This window comes from Vidua macroura, chromosome 1 (genome assembly GCF_024509145.1).
Source record: "Vidua macroura isolate BioBank_ID:100142 chromosome 1, ASM2450914v1, whole genome shotgun sequence".
Taxonomy (NCBI): domain Eukaryota; kingdom Metazoa; phylum Chordata; class Aves; order Passeriformes; family Viduidae; genus Vidua; species Vidua macroura.
Window position 1 is genome coordinate 43,242,543 of NC_071571.1, and position 16,908 is coordinate 43,259,450.

General features: G+C 37.8%; 1 protein-coding gene across 4 annotated transcripts in view; it reads right to left on the bottom strand.

Annotated features, from left to right (window-relative positions):
- Positions 1–16,908, bottom strand: part of CPNE4 (copine 4) — a 225,821-nt gene that overhangs the window by 52,255 nt on the left and 156,658 nt on the right. For 3 of the 4 annotated variants that reach the window (XM_053992552.1, XM_053992548.1, XM_053992561.1), the window contains one exon: positions 1,990–2,088. The exons of the other annotated variant lie outside the window; for it this stretch is intronic. In XM_053992552.1, the coding sequence (XP_053848527.1) occupies positions 1,990–2,088 (99 nt within the window). The remainder of the gene's footprint in view (positions 1–1,989; positions 2,089–16,908) is intronic. 4 annotated transcript variants of the gene reach the window in all.

Consider the following 16,908-nt stretch of genomic DNA (forward strand, 5'->3'; position numbering starts at 1 on the left):
AAGTACATCATCTCCACCATAAGTACTTAAGTACATCATCTCCAGGACCTGCTCAAACTCCTACTGCTTGTTCTTGTCTGTTGTGCTATTAGTGCTCACCAAACCCTGATTTCATCAGGGGCAAAAGCCATCTAGCCTGTGCATTTATATTTTTGGACCACTATTTATCAGCCACTTAAATGACTAACACTTATTATCTTATTCACTCAATCTTGTTTTCTTCTAGAATAGGCTACAAAACAAGGATTAGAAAAGAGGAGAAAGGAAACTGATTCCCACCTTGGTGGTAACTGTGTCCCATGACAATTAGTTATACCAACAACAGGGTTTTGCAGATGCAAGCCCACAGAATAACTTCACAGCCACAACAGAATGAGGAGGACAAGGAAGAAAAAAAGGCACAATTCCTAGGGTGGAGGAAGATTGCAGGTAAAAGGTTAAGGTGAAAGACAACCTGCAGAATGGCAAATGGTAGGCCCATAGCAAGAGTAAGATTCAGGCACTAAAACATAGGGCAAAATTAAAACATTTTGGGACAGCACTCTGATGATACTGCAGTGACAACCTAGAACAAGAACTGACAAATGGCTGCATTAACTTCTCCTGCCTCTGAAAGGGTAATCATTCTTTTTGCTAGCTGAGGATGAAAAAAAGCATACTATTTCTACATCATAAAAAAGAATACATCTTTTATCCTGCAGAGCCATTCCTGGCATTTGGACTACACGGCTCTTGTTTTGGCCAACAAGCTGTCTCCTGGGAAGGACCATGATGTGGTTTTAAGACATTTACATTGAAAATACACACCCTTTACCACTCTCACGCAGTCCCTTCCTGAGACACAGGTATTTGTATACAAATTTGGAGTGTTGTCACATCACTGGCCTTGTTACTCATTCTGGGATTTGTTTACCTCCTTATTTCCAAAGTTTTGATTCTCTGACTTGATTTGAGAGAGAAAACAGGGTTTCACTTACACTCAGGTTGTGTTCAGGAGTTATTTATAATGAACTAATATATGACTGATACTTATCAGCAGTATTTTACACATGTGAGCAGTATTGCCAAACTTTAGTGTATTCTAAGAACTTCAACAGAAAATATCTAGAAAAGCCATAAATGTTTCTTGACCTATGACATAGAGACTGCTTACCATTTATCAAACACCTTCTGATTCTGTGTTAGATTTTTACTAACACATTATATATATAAAGCCCAGATAAAGCTTATTAGGCATTTGTGTTTGGGGTTCAGATTGCAACAGCAGTGGAACAATGAATACAAATTATCTGCAGGATCAACGTTTTTAACTCCCCCTCAGAGAATTTATCAAAACTAACACATTTAGAAGTAAGTAATAATAGAAAATGACAATTTCTGGAATTAGATATGCCAAATCACTTATAGTATTAAGTAATTACTATCAACTGCAATTTGAAAAGATCAGGATGACATAAAGAAGTGAAATTATTGATAAGCTAACAATTTCATTTTCCCTGAGGGCTGTAAATCATGAAATACTTAGAAAACCAATCAGGTTCGTCATGATGGGTTCTAGTTAAAGCTGGCAGCAATGAATGCAGCACATAAGAAATGGAGAAAGACGAGAATGACCCTCACCCAATAAAGGCCTTTAGGTGAGCAGGGAAATGCTTTGAGTAGCCAGAATGGGGATCTGCTTTGCAGCACAGCACCTCAAGGAAACCATGTGCTTGGACTCAAAGGAAATAAATCTTAGCAGAAAGAAATGCCTGTGGAATGGGAACTAGGAAAAAACCTTAAGTATTTCAGGCATGAACGTACAGGAACAAATGATCTTTTACATTTTCAGATTACTGTGTCCAGGTAACAGTAAAACCTGTGGGAGAGATCAATACAACTAAGTTCTGGGAAATGATGAGGCAACGCCACCTGCTTTATGACAGGATTGTCTGGGGAACACTGCTCTACAAAGATTACATATTGAGATTGCTCAGGTTTTCCACTTACCTGTCTTCCTTCCATAGCTCCTCTCATTTCCTTGAAAGTCGAACTAAATTCTCCAATGAAGTCATGCTTTCCATTGGAATCCCAGTCCCAAACTATACACTAGGGAGACAAAGGGGAAAAGAACAAACCAGCACATTTTTCTTCAGACAGAAAAGAGATTTTATGGAAAAACACTTCAGGAGAAATGATGATGTACACTGGGTGGAGTGTTTTATCTAAAACAAAATCACAGGACTTATTAAAACCCTATTCTTGTTCTGATCAAAATGAAATGGCAAGTGGAATCTCAGCACAGCTTGCTGCTGATAGTTCTGTGTTATGGAGTTTGCCTAATGAAGCATGTATTTCAGAAGGAAAGGATTTCTTGTCTGCATCATTTTGCTAGGTGTGAAAATACAGGATTATGTGTATTTGCATATTCATGGTTAAATGGTGTCCCAACTTACCTTGTTGATGTACTTTACAAATACAAATTAATATTCAAAACCCTGTTTGCCTCGGGCAAACATTACTTTTCTCATTTTTACAGTCAGTGAAGGTGAGACAATAGTTACAGACATCATTTTTTGAAATGGCTTTGAGATTATAGACATTAGTGTTTGCTGCCCATATCTTGGCTGTTTCCCAGTGTTGCTCAACAGTGACTACACAAACCAAACCTCACTGGTAGCCTTGCCTAAATTCATGCATAAAGATGAATATCTCAATGAGTTTAGCTTTGAGAATTTTATTTTACGGATTTTGCTAAATACAACTCAGCTAGCCAAGAAAGAAGCTCATAGCAATAACAACACGCTTTGCTAAATTGTAGTTTTAAAACTGCTCCAAGGACAACAAAGGGACCCCCAGCTGTAAAGAACAAAATCCCAAATTCAGCCTTATGTTCTTTCTAGATAAAGGTCACATACATTGACTGAATCAAGAGGCCTTTACTGAAAATGTCCTGCTAAAAATTACCTTTTAGAGTTTTTTTAAAAGCAGAAATGTGTCAAAGCCATCTGCCCTGTCACATGAGGAGCGCACTGTTATATCACTATCAGGTGGTTCTGAGGGTAACAACAGTGGGTTTTCTCCGCCTTCTTTGTCTCAGTGAGGCTCAGTACTTTTGACCCAGAACTGGTGGACAGACAACACAAGAGGAGGAGCAAGGTTTGCTCCTCAAAGACTCCTAAAGCCAATTGAAGTTTGCTTGGTCCAAAGGTGCAGTGAGTTCATTCAAACTGAAATCATTGGATGGCCACTAGATTTTGAGTTTTAAATAATTCCAAAGAAGCACTTTATTAAAACAGACTTCGCTGTCCACCAGTTATGCTTTCTAACCAGCCCGAAAAATCCAGTCAAAGCTGGTAGGTGGACATTCCCTTTTGAGGGTGCAGGGAAGAGGGGAAGACTCTAGAAAGCTTGAGATTTGGACCATCCTATCACTTCCTATTTTACCTGCCTTTCCTTTTTTTTTTTTTTTTTTTTTTTTCTTTTTTTTATGTGCTTGTTTATAGGCTAAATTTCATAAAAGAACAATCAAATGAAAATGGGTTTCTGATTCTGACAGTGGTAATAGTGCCTGGAAAAAAAACTAGACACAGTATTTTCAATACTAACAGTCCTGGAGTATTCTTTTGGATTAAATCTTCCCTAAAAATTACTCTCTGTTTCTTATCAACAGAAATTTTTAGATGAGCTGGTAACAAGAAAAAAAATCCAAGAAAAACTAATTTAATTAACGAAAAAAATTCCTGAAACCAGTTGTCATGGTTGGACACTGGCACAATGCTAGCGTCTCTATGAAAATGTACTTTCTTTAAATAAATGCTGTGAGATGTTATTAGGAACAGAGCAGAGTAGGCCTAAGCTTAATAACAAAGAAAAAAAACTTTATTAAACTACTACTAATACAGAAAACACATAAACTAAATCTAGGATGAAGACTTTTTAAAATACCCCTCTTCTTCTTAATTTCTAAAAACACCCATTCATGAAACATTACCTGGGATTCTTGATTAAATTACCACTTTTCAGGTAATCTATACTTAAACTATTAAGGGAGAGAGAGAAGTCTCTCTTGCACCACAGACCCCCTAGGAAACACAGCTGCCACCCTGTGTTTCCTTGTCACACATGGCAACCGCCCGGAAAAAAACATCTGTCAGTGTGACACTCTTTATTCTATGTCACAGTGCTCTCACTACTGTGCATGGACAGACTGCTCATAGGGCTCCTTTAAGGATGCTTTGTTACGGACTTAAAGATACAACAGTTCAGTTTCTCATTCTGGGACTACAGTCCCCCCCATTTTCCCCTGGGGCCGAGGGGTCTAAAAACAGGACTCATCTTCTTCTCGAAGACAGAGGGTATTACTATTCCTTCTTCAGCTTTCTTTGGTTCTTGCCACTCCTGTGCTGCTCGAAGCTGAAACAGGTCTCCCTGGGTCACTACTGCATCCCCCTAAAATGCAGTCTTTATTGCAGGAGATTTTAGTTTAGTCCATGGCTAACAAGAAAAGTCTAGTCAAAAGCTACTTCATCATCTCTTTCTACTTAAATATTTCTTTTTTTAACATCTCAGGTCCCGGACTATCTCTTTTCTACTACAAATCAAGGAGGAGTAATACTTTTAAAAAGCCCTCATTTCTTGGAAAGGGTTAAATGTTCAGACTCCTTGGACGGCCTGGTGTTCCGCCTCCCACGCTGGACATCCCCTCCCCTTCTCCTTCTCCTCTGCCGGCAAATTTCCAGGTGCCACCAGGCTCTCTGTCTCTTTCCCTCCTGGGGGGAGGGGCGGGGGGGGGCAAAGGCATCTCTGACTTCTCTCCACCCTTCTGTCCACAGGAGCTGGCTCGGTTCCAGACCTTCAGCCCCTCGGCCTACCTGGACAAGGGCGCGTGGCTTCCCCTCCCCCACCCAGCCCATGGCTGGGCAGGGGAGGTCTGCACTCTCTGATGACCGGAACTAAAAAAAGAGAGTTCTCTTGGGAGTCCTTGCTTTTAAGCCCCTGTGTTCTCAGAGGCGTGTCCATACTTTCAGTGGTCACTCCAGGTGCCAGTATCTAAACCTGACCACTGATTGGTTTGACCCAACTTTTCATAGAGCTTGAAAATTTAATTTTATTTTTTCTGTGAAATTTCTTGATAATATAAAAAGCTTATTTTTTATTGAGAGTACTTTATAAATATTCAATAAAATGGATTTCACAGGTGAAGCATGACTTAAAATTTTTTTTTTCTGTAATAGTTGCAAAAGCTATTTAAGATCTTAGAAGTAATACTAAATAAAAAGATTTGTCAAAATGCCATAGAAAATTGCTATGAATGTGCAAGAAGTGTAGTTTTATTAATGCTGAGAACTTTGAAAACAATGTTTTTGAAAAAGTTACTATTTCACAAAGAAAAGAGAAAAAAAAAGAACCCTTATTATGAAATTCTCCAACCAGATTTCCTTTTCAGGTTCAGTCTTTAAACTCAATTGGAGCATAAATACAAGAACAGACCCAAGGTTATCAGAGTCCTCCAGGAAAAGGTACTTTGAAAGATTTCTATTAGGGTGCCGACTCTTACAAATATGGAAAAGCTCTGAGTGCTTATTTGTGGTTAGAACTTTGAGTGGAGACAAGCAAAGTTAGATTACATATAAAATGTCCACTCAACAGGGATCTAACTGCTTTTTCTTTCAAGCTGGAAGTTTTCTAACTTTAATTTTCAGAAAGCCAGATGGTACTTTAATCTTCATATTGGCTTAATGGAAAAGGCAAACAATCACAGTATTATCTCATTGCCATTTGTTCAATTACAGCTAAGGGAGAAAGGGGATTCCTGCACGTACATCCATTATGACTTCTTTTTTTTTTTCCCCAAGTCTCACATTTGGCCATAGAAATGAATTGTTACTGTCTGAAAAACATGTTGTACACAGTAATGATCCTGCATTTCAAATGTATGTGAAAAGCACTTCTGAAATACAGAAATAATGTGGTCCAGACATTTTGATAAAAACCCACCCAGACAGATCAAATAAGCAGGGCAGGATCTTTGCAAATAATCCATAATCCATAATCACGTAAAGACCACAGATGATAACCAAAGCATTATTTCCCTGTGAAATACTTTAAAGGGCTTTTTGGTCTCTCTTAAAATCAAATCCTCCACAATGTAAATCATATTTTATCTTTAGGCAAACTTTAATGTGTTCTTTGGGTCTCTACTCCTAGAGGTCGCTTAAGTAGATGGTTAACAGTATGCCCACACTCAATTAAAAGTCTTATTAATTTAAGGAAGCTTTCCATACACTAAATTTGAATGCTGGTAAATCAGTGTTCAGATAACTGGTGAAATAATTCAGTCTCCTACCTACAGCTTACAAGCTCAAATACAGGGAATAAAAACCTCTGGTAATGCTGCATGGTGATGGAATAGCACTGACCAGAATGATGAAGAACATCTTTCCGGTCAGTGCTATTCCATCACCCTGCATGATCCTATCTCCCTCCTCAAAATACCCACTGAGTGCAGGGAGAGGGAGCACTATGCTATCCTTACTAGTGCTAACCAGTAGACTCAGTTAAAACGACATCAAAGGATCACTTCTGGGTATCCACATCTTCATTCCTTCAACTTTTCTTGTAAATAGTGCAAAATGAAAAATTTCTTTCCAGGCTGAAATTGAACCTTTCACTGGAGAAAGGTCCATTTTAAAAAGAAAAAGATATCTCAGGTGAATTCTGATGGAAATTTTCCCTGGTTTAATTTCAAAAATTTCACCAAGATTAGATTTTGCCAATACTCTCACTACAAAGGCCATTCAAGAAAGATTGCATTGGCACTGGAGCTACAAACAGCTCAGGCTTCTCTGGCTGATTTTCCAGAAGACACTTCCCAGAAGATGACAGCTAGATTAATCTTGCTACCTCTGCATGAACAAGAACCCACTTGCATGATTTCTGATTTTATTGAGACTTTTCCCAAGTCTTAATATTAGAGCCAACAAAATTCCAGTACATTTGTCATAAAATAATTCTTCCCATAGTCATCATTCTAGCTGGCTTTAACTACAAGAACTAAGTAAGAGAAAAGACTGGCTACAGTAAGCATGTGTTTGTGTGTCTGCAGATACTGAGGCTATTTTCCCTATACAGCTTCTGAGAAATGCTTAAAGTGATTTGTCCCCATTAGATTTTCACAATGAGAGTACTACTATATACAGCACCTTTGGGTATGGGTAATGGAGAAATGTGGAACTTAACAGTGCAATTTATGAACAAGCCCAAAACATGCTCTGAAGGTTAGTTTCTAAAAGACTGGCAGTGAGTTTCCTGACTAAATCCTATCAGGAGGCAGCTGACAGCCAGACCATGGAAATGTACTTCTTGAAAATAATCTATTCAATGTCTGGCTATTCTATTCAGCTAGCCAGATACTGCAGATTATAGCATGCACAAATCCAGTAAAAAACCTGAAAATTCCTGGTCTTTGTCTGCCTGAGTTTCTCCAGCTCTGTGTGTGTATGTTCAAAATCCAATTACAAAATGTTAGTGTGGCTCGTGCTGGTACTACCTTGTTACTTAGTTGGAGAGGAAGAGTGTTAGACAGCCCTCCTGACAACCTAAGAGCTTACTTAACTTAAACACTTGAATAACTTGTGACCAAAAGATACTGGCTTGAGTGGGAGGGAAAACCAAATCCGTGGCCCATTCTCCAGCTGCTCCATGCCAGCAGAAGTGCCAGACAGACAGAATGAGAGCAGACTCAAGCAGTCACAGTCAAGTCTCTTGAATAGGAGGCTCCCTACCCTGATCTGGCTCTGATCCAGGTGAGAATCTAGTTCAATTGTTGCATCAAAAAGGAGACTTTTCTCTGTGTTTTTACTTCAGTATGTGTCCCCTGACACTCAATAAGGGGTGGAAGGGATACCTTTCAAGAAAAAGAACTCTCTTTGTTCATTAATTGCCTGATGTGCCTAGAGAGATGTTAGGGTAACAGTACACAACAAAGTGGCTAAAATTCTGAACAGAAACTGTCTTGGATGGCTCTTCCTTGCATTTCTGTGAAACAAGATATGTTGTGGCTGGGCAAGAAGGAGAATGCTCACTATTGGATTTGAATGGAAAAAATTGCAGCCCAGTCACTCATAAAATTTTTACCAATTAACTCGAAACTAAAATAACACCACAGTAATTTTTATAGGTTGAGTTTATATGACACTGTGTTTCAAAGAAACGAGGTCTTAAGACAACATCAGTGACCTGCTCTACTTCTTGTAGCCCTCCGAACCGCAGGAGGTATCTGGTGGCAAAAGGCTACAAGCAAATGCTTCTTTGGTTCATCCTCTAGTATCAGTGAGAACTTAAAAAAAACAACCTTAACCAAGCAAGCAAAAACCCCAACACACACACAAAACCCCTGCAAAAAACACCCAAGCCACCACCCCACACCCCCCTCCTCCCTTCAAATCCCCCACCAGACAGAGACGGTGAAAAAAAATCTCCGAAAAAAAATTTACTTGATTATCAAAATTATCTTTCTGGAACAGTCTGTCTCTCATCAGGGTTATTACTACTTGATAATGAAGCAAATATCCTACTGTACCTCCCTACATTATGCATGCCTGACTTGGAATATTTCAAAAAGTGTCTTTTTTGTAGGGAGACCTTTATCCACTACTTACCCATTCTCACCACTTGGGTATCAGAAAAACTACGTAAAACCTTCAGCATAAAAGAAAACACTTCAAGTTATCCTGTTTGTCTAGCTGTGATGTTGCAAAGCCAAATTCTATATTATAAACATCACAATACAGAAATTTGTTTTTTTCTGATGTATATGAAACACTCCACTCTTTTTTTCATCCAAGTTGGTCATCACAGTTTGATCTTTTCAGCAGTTGTGCTTCTCCAGAAAGTGAAAATAAACTTTTAAAGTCTCATTTCCAATTTCCTCTGAAGTTGGCCTCCAGTGAGAATAGAGCGAAGCAGCTGAAATGAACCAATGTTTCTCTCACTGGCTGAAGTAAAGCCTGCTTCAGAGCACTGTAGATGAAATATTTTAATTTTTTCTTCTCAGAGAGATTAGCTCAATTCTTCAAACTAAAGTACTCAAAACTCCCTGAACTAATGGAGGAAAAAGAGTTAACACATTATGCTGTTAAAATATGTGCCGTTTCTGTTAAGCTGAAGTAGAAGCAACTTTCAAAGTCATCTTCTTGACTACAGAACCACTTTTTTTTTTGAAAATCACATCTTCTATTCTTCTGAACCAGAATGGACTCACACCAGTTCACTCCACCAGCACAGCTGAGTTTGCTCCTTAAACATTAGGTGAAATACTGGCTCCATTGCAGGCAATGAGACTTTTCATATCATCTTCAACAAGTGCCAAGATTTCATTAATACCTTTGTGCCTCCTGTGCATAGATGGTGGTAAAAGTTTATAGTGTTTATAGTATTTATAGCGTTCTACTGGACTCAGGTCCTTTGCCTGTTGAAGGACACTTGAGACACAAACTAATTGATAGCTTCTTTTTGGTTAATGGTAAGAGATTCTGCATTGCCTTTGACATGCTGCAGTTATTATAGCAGCCTAGACAGACCCAAAACACAAAGAAAATAATCTGCCTGTGTATATAAACACATGGGAAATTTGATTTTAAAATTATTTGCCTGGAGAGAAGAGTGAAGGGAAGGAGAATTCTTATTTTTCTACAAAACAAGGCAGCTACTCTGACTCAAAATCAAAGTGAGTGAGTCATTTTTGTTGACAGCTGTGATATGACACCTGCCTGAGTCTACTTCAGTTCTTGAAAAGTAAAAACAGAGACCATGTACACAGCCACTTTCACTGAACCAGTCTCTCCACACCAGCACTAGAGGTTTAAGTACTTCAGCAATGGCTCAGCAATGACGGGAATCCTCACAGCTGGACGTTGCCCTTGCTTGACAGCTCACAGCATGGAAGAATCTTCAGGGTCATTTCAAAACCAATTACTTAAAACCTCAGCTTGTTGATTACCCTTATTTGTATTAAAGGGTGCCTAGGAGCCTCAAACACAGATCTTTCAGTGACTAATGAAGCCCACAGATATTTCTCTGAAACAGAGAAATATGCTACAATAAGTTAAATTATGTGAGGGAGAACTTGTAACTGGATTTTCAATGACTCTCTAGGTTTTTCATGGTGAAAACATAAATAAGCTTCTACTTAAGTCACAGCTGGTTTATGCAACAACATCCTCAGTATATGTACAAGCAATCATACAGAAAATAAACAGGTTCAGCATGGACACAAATGCATGTACATTTCCATTTCTGCAGATGAGACCTAACATACAGATCTCTATACAGTAGAGATGTAATACAGTAGTTGTATTACATTTTCTTTATATTAAAGAATTCCATGTTAATAACAGTTTTTTGGGTATGTCCATCCAAAACCACCCCCAGCAAATTAATATGTAACACAGAAATTGGGCAAGTTTTTTAGTATCCTGCTTCTGGTCATGAAGACTTAGTTGTCCAACAACTAAGAGAGCAGGCTGAAGCATTTTTAAAGTAAGTATAAAATGGTGACTTTCCATGTCAATCAACCAGATTTAAGTTTTTGAGACTGTCTTTGGCCTTGTAGTCCACAACATAATGTGCAACATTTTTTTCAATTATGATAAACAAATCGCAAATGTAGCAAGAGCAAAAACTTCTACAAATACTCTCCTGAGGCTCCTGTTGTGAGATTATCAATATACCTCCTATAGTTTTCTCCATGAATATCCCTTCTTTTAGTTTGCAATCTGTTCTATCCTTATGCAAAATAATATTTCTAAACTTTTGTGAGAGATGATAAACTAGTGTACTGACCCAGCAGTGCCTCCTCCCATTAGATGTATCAGAGATTTCTGCTCGTCGAAGTACTAACAATTCCCTACATAGCAAAAAAGGGGCATTACTCATTGGCAGGCCTCTCTGTGTTACCTTTTGGAGAAGCTGAAAGCACAGCAGTGAAATTCACCATAATTCATGTCTGCATATCTAAAAGCTCTCAGACAGAACAAAATTCTGTCCAGTTCCCACTATCTACTTTCAGTTCCTAAAAAAAGCTCATTAGGTTCATCTTGCCCTCTGAAAAGCAGCAGATAAAAATCAGCCACTGCCTTGTATGTCAAGCAGGAAAGGAAGATGATGATACTTGGCAGAAAGAGTACAAAATGCTCTTCCACACCAGAGCAGCATCAACCTGTCCCCAAACACCAATTGTAATAATGATGAGTGTTTACAGAAAGTAACTGATTACACTGTTTGTTCTGTTGTCAGTCAGTGGGGCAGTTAATGACACATCTCTTGGATATCATTCCCAAAGATTGACCTGGCAAACAGGTTTAATGGCCCTGAGCTAGCCACACTGTTCAGTGGATGATAACACAGTGGAGGTAGGTCTTCCCAACTATGAGTAAGTTCTAAAATGAAGACTAGTAGAGATTTCAAACATAGCAAGTTTTTAGTAGAAAGTGGACAAGAAATCTATTGAGAAACATGAAGCAATTCTAAATGTTTATTAAAATAATATTCTAAACCATGTTTCCTATGGAAAATCAAGAGACATAGGTAGAGACAGAGCACAGGCCATTATAACAGAAATGGCTAAAGAAACCTGAGGGGTCAATGTTAAAAGTTAAATCTAAGCTTCATTTAAGGGTAAAGGTCTGAGAATAAAGAACACAGTTCCTTATCTCATAGTCACACATTTGATTTTTTAAATCCTTGTGAAATTACTAATGAATACTTTGCACTTATTTTAGCAGTCATCTCTAAGTGTAAAGGGCCTCATTTCTGGGGTGGCTTTTTCATTTGTTTGGTTTATTTACTTTTTGTTTTTCTCATGTTCTGAGCTTCAGTTAGTGCTTTCACACAGATGCACTGATGCTTCAAGGTGAGCCCTCCATATAACACCTCACAATTAATGCACAGAACACACAATTAGAAACAAAACCACCAGACTTTTTCAGCACTGTTTCAGTTTTCTGTCCGGAATTTTATTTCCTATGCTGTGTTCAGTGTCGAATTCATCTCCTGTATGGACACTGAAAGCATCTCCATGAAGAATCTAAATCCCTGCAATGCCGCAAGCATGCAAGGCAATGTATTTTTAAAGATTTCCAGTAAAGAGTTAAATTAAGATCATGACATGGTGTCTGGATCTTCCAAAAAACATCATGTATCAGCTAAAGAGCAGATATTTTTCTGTTTCTTGGAAGCTTGTGAACCTGCCAAAACTATGAAATGGCAACACTTGACAAATATAATAATTTTTAGGTAACTGCTCACTTTTTTGTGTGATTTTTGCACTCATTTAATAACCTGGTTTCTAATTTTTGTTCTTGTACTGAGTAGAAAATATCACTTTAACAGAGTACATTAGAATACCTATTTAAATCGATGCAGACTTCCTTTCCTGTTTGTATTCCCCTTGCATCCATTCAAGTGTTTAATAAGTGTTCTCCATAATTATGAGTTCTTAGTAGCTGCTGTATACTTTTCAGGTTTATCTCTTTCTGTAACAATGAACATGACACTTGGTATAAACAAACAAGTTTATGGTGGGGTGGGAACATGAGTGTGAGCATCCTGGGAAAGCTGGCACAGGAGCAGGGAGCTCTTGCGTTTGCCTATCAGATTTGTTTCCAACACCTCAGGAAGAAACAGGCTGAAAACCCCAAGTGCTCAGCATCCTGGTTACCCTACATGATTGGCAAACCTGAGGGTGTGGCCATGTATGAATACAGCAGTCTCTTCTGTAAGAATATTTTATAAGGATAGAGGCATGGAAGGAAGGGAGAAAAACAGTGGCAGAAAATTTGCTGTGGAAAATAGAACCACTGAGGTTTCCACATGGATGAAATGATCTAGAAATCAGATGAAAGCTTAAGCCTAATGAGCTAATTGAATGCTTTGCTGTAGCATCTAGGGAGGCCAGATTCTTCCCCTACGAAGAAGATGAGGCACTGTGAAATATACATATATATTATTATGTAACATATAATTCTACATTAATGAAAGAATATATAATTAATTTATCAAATATGGTATACATATTTAGAATATATATAATGTTATACATATATTTATACATATAAATGTATATATACATAAAGCATATATATTCTATAATACACATTATGGAATATATATATGTATTCCAAATCAACAATTAAAATAGTATTTTAATCTTGCCTTGTATAAGTCTTTCTCTGATTTTTATCAAGGAAACATGATGTTGTTTAAACACTGACTCATAAGGAAATTCAGCTACATACATTGGAACTAAAAGAAGGAATCTGACAGCTTTCTGTGAGTGTAACAGTATTACTAAGACACAAATAGTCTGCTGCACACAGAGTGCTCCAGAAGGTAGTTGCCTTAAATCACTATTGTGATTTTCTTTTGCCAAATATACAAAGCAAAGCATGTGCAAACAGTGTTTAATTTGATTGATTTTGTCTCCCTTCCTCTTCTGAACTGTCTAAAAACAGACAACAATTTTGTGAAATTATATCTTTATTTTGAAGAGTTTCTGTGCTTATCCTGTTTGTCACTCAAGAGTAATATGTTGTGACTTAAGTGAAGATTTGAAGTTTGGTACTAAAAAACCTCAACAAATTTCTGATATAATCACAACACAGCAAACTGAAGAGCCCAAAATGCCCAGAATCAGTGATGAGAAGTCCAACATTAAGATTTTCAGGAAGGAAATACTCATTCAAATTCTGTTTCTTGGCATGTTTTCCAGTGACAATAAGAAGTGATGGTGTTTAATATCAGGTTTATTTTGGGGATTTCTCTTTTTCCATTGAATTATCAGATTTCTAACAGATATTTGGCAGTTTTGAAAATAAACATATATCCAACCAACTTTATTTCTTCAAAATAAGCAAACAAAGAAAGTGACACATGGCTATCATCAGTGGCATTTGAATGAGGTAGCAGAGATATACCTTCATCCTAGCCCAAATAGACAGGATTTTGGCAAAAGATATTAGTGAAGACAGACACTGACTTTATTTGGGTGAATCCTTTGGTAACAGGGTTAGAGGGTGGGCTCTTCAGTTCAGGGAAAACCCTCTACGTACATGAAGGGTTTGAAGTTTGCTGCAAAAATTTTCTGCTGCAACTCCAAGTGCTGCTGCTGCTGCATCTGTGATATGCCAGAATACTTTTTTTCAAAGGACAAGAGAGCTGACCCTGTTTCCTGGCCTGATTCCAGCACAAGCAATTAAAATTTCTGCCGTCTCAACAACCCCTGCAGTTCAGGCTGGCACAGAGTTATTTGCTGCTTCCTGTCCCGAGGTGTTGCCGAGCATTTATGCCAGCTAGTGAGGAGGTGCCAGAGTCAATTCCGGAATCGGCTGCCCAGCAGCAGTGCGTGAAGCCTTGCTCACGTGCAAGAATTTGCAATTACTGTGTTGAAAGCACCTAACATCATCACTGCTTCTCGTTCCACCATCATCTCTCAGCAGCTGAAGAAAATCCAGCTCCTTTTTGTTATTGAAAATGACTAAGTATTGAAGAGCAACTTAAAAAGCATATACTTCCATGGCATGACAGCATAGAAGGATAAAATGAAAACATTTGTACATATCCACCCATATTAAGTTTCCTCCTCTGCATTTAAAATCTGTTCTCGGGGTGTCCAGAAGCAATGAGAATAAATGAAAGAAAATGTCTGATTCCATGAGAAATTTCTGTAAAGATAAACCCCATACATTTCAGTATGATTGCTTCAAGTTACAACTACCCACTAACACACCCCAGACTGAAGAACACAAAAAAATAGTAGGGTTACCATACTCAACTACTTTATAGCATATAAACCTAGCAAACAGTTTTGGAAAAAAGCAGCAATGCCTGTTTCCTGGGTTTAGCAGGGGGCTCCTGTATTTTCAGAATGCCAAGAAATGCAGCATTTTGGAAAAACAAGAACTTCCATAAAGAGTGGAGCTGGCACTCTAAACCCAGACTTTCAATAGCTGATCTCTGTGTTTGTACTCCAAATAAGTGGTAGGAAGTAGCAGTGCTCAGCTATGTAAGGATCTTCTCTGAATATGCAATCAGGATTGCATAATTTACAAAATTATACCAAAAATAACAGAAGGTGAATAAAAAGAGATCTGGTTAAAACTGAGCTGGCAATTCATTCATTAATGTTAACATTATGTCAGATTAATGTGCAATTTCCTTTGCATTTGGGAAAATCATGTAGGTGCAGACATCCTCTCATTACTCTGCTAGGTGAATTACGAAGCTGTCATTAAAATAATTAGCAATGGAAGAAGAAGGGGAATCAAACATTTACTTCAACGTAATTATAAATCCTATTTCCTACTAATGTGGGTAATTTATCTCACTACTATTAAAGGAAGTAGAATTAAACATGTGCCTGTATCAATACCCTATTAAACAACGATCACATATCAGTGAAAGAGAGACCCTACACAGAGCAGAATATTCAGGCAGAAAGAAGTGATTATTCCATCTGCTCTGCAGATAATCTCTGAAGATTATTCACAAGGCAAAGTAATTGAAAAAAAGATGCAAGTCATAAATACCTTAGTTCATCCTATGAAATAACTGCAACGGGAAATAAAAGGATTTTCTAATATCTTCTCTATTTCACCATGTCTCTTTTCCCAAACAGTGTGGTATGTTTGCCCATTGTCTCTGTACAGGTTGTCACTTCTTTTTTTCATTTATTTAAGTAAAGCACAAATGCACTCTATTTTTAACAACTGTTAAAAGGAGGTAGAAGAAAAACCTCTGAAAACCATGTCAAAATCCACATATTAAAAGTAATAATAATAAAGAATTCATAGCAGAATACTTGGTAGTTGGGCATTCTTCTGTACTAGGAAATAGGTTTCCCTATAAAACAGGAGAAGAGAAAACCAAATAGATCAGAAAGACACAAGAGAACTATATTAATCAGTTAATCATTCTGATTTTACACTGCTAATAAAAAAATATCTCAGATTCAAACTCAGTTTAGAGGGTACAAGCTTTCTTTATTGGTGATATGTGCACAGGGACTCACATTTGCAATGAAGCGTCTTAGCAGGTTCCAGAGCACTTGGTATCATAAAAAGCTACAGAGAATAGTGAACTGACCTTTATTGGATGCCTCTGACAAGTCACCAGTGCAACTATTCCTGGTGCAGAGACCACATTTCCAAAGAAAATAGTGACAAGTTTAAGGTCTTATTATGGTAGCTGAAATAAAGCATGTCTTCTTAAAATGCAGTGCCTTCTACAAATAACTGGTGACTGTTATCCTTCCCATTTCTGTGTTTTTCAGTGCTTTATTATTGTGAGCCACATTATCTCAAACCACTTGTATACGGCTGTGGACTGCAGGTGGCACCATTATGTCATTATGAAATGAAATAACATTATTTCTGAGACAGGTAGACAGAACAGACTACTCTAACCTAATTAGTGACATACTCCGTGAATATGAAGTATGCAGCCTAATACAAGTCCTATATACATACAGGAAAAACAATTCTCTCTAAGGTAAAGATTAGGAGGTATCATCTGATGCACACTCTCAAAATTAGCTGAAGTAAATAGAGCTGTATAATTTACACAAGCTGAGACTGTCCCATTGACCTTCAATGGCCTTTGGATAGGGCCCTCAGAAGGAACACCTGAGGAAAAAAATGCAAACTGCAAGCATAGTAGGGTGAGAACTCTAAAGCAGCTGCTCAGGAGTAAAGCAGATGCCACACTGCAGTTAATTCTGCTATGCATTGGATGAAATGAAGAGCAGATATAACGATGAAAAAATCAACCTGTGATATTTTCAAGAATGCTACTGGAATGAAAAAGGTTGCTTACATTCTCCTGATGAAATTGCATAAATTCTATACTCATGTATTACAAAAGGAGTAACAG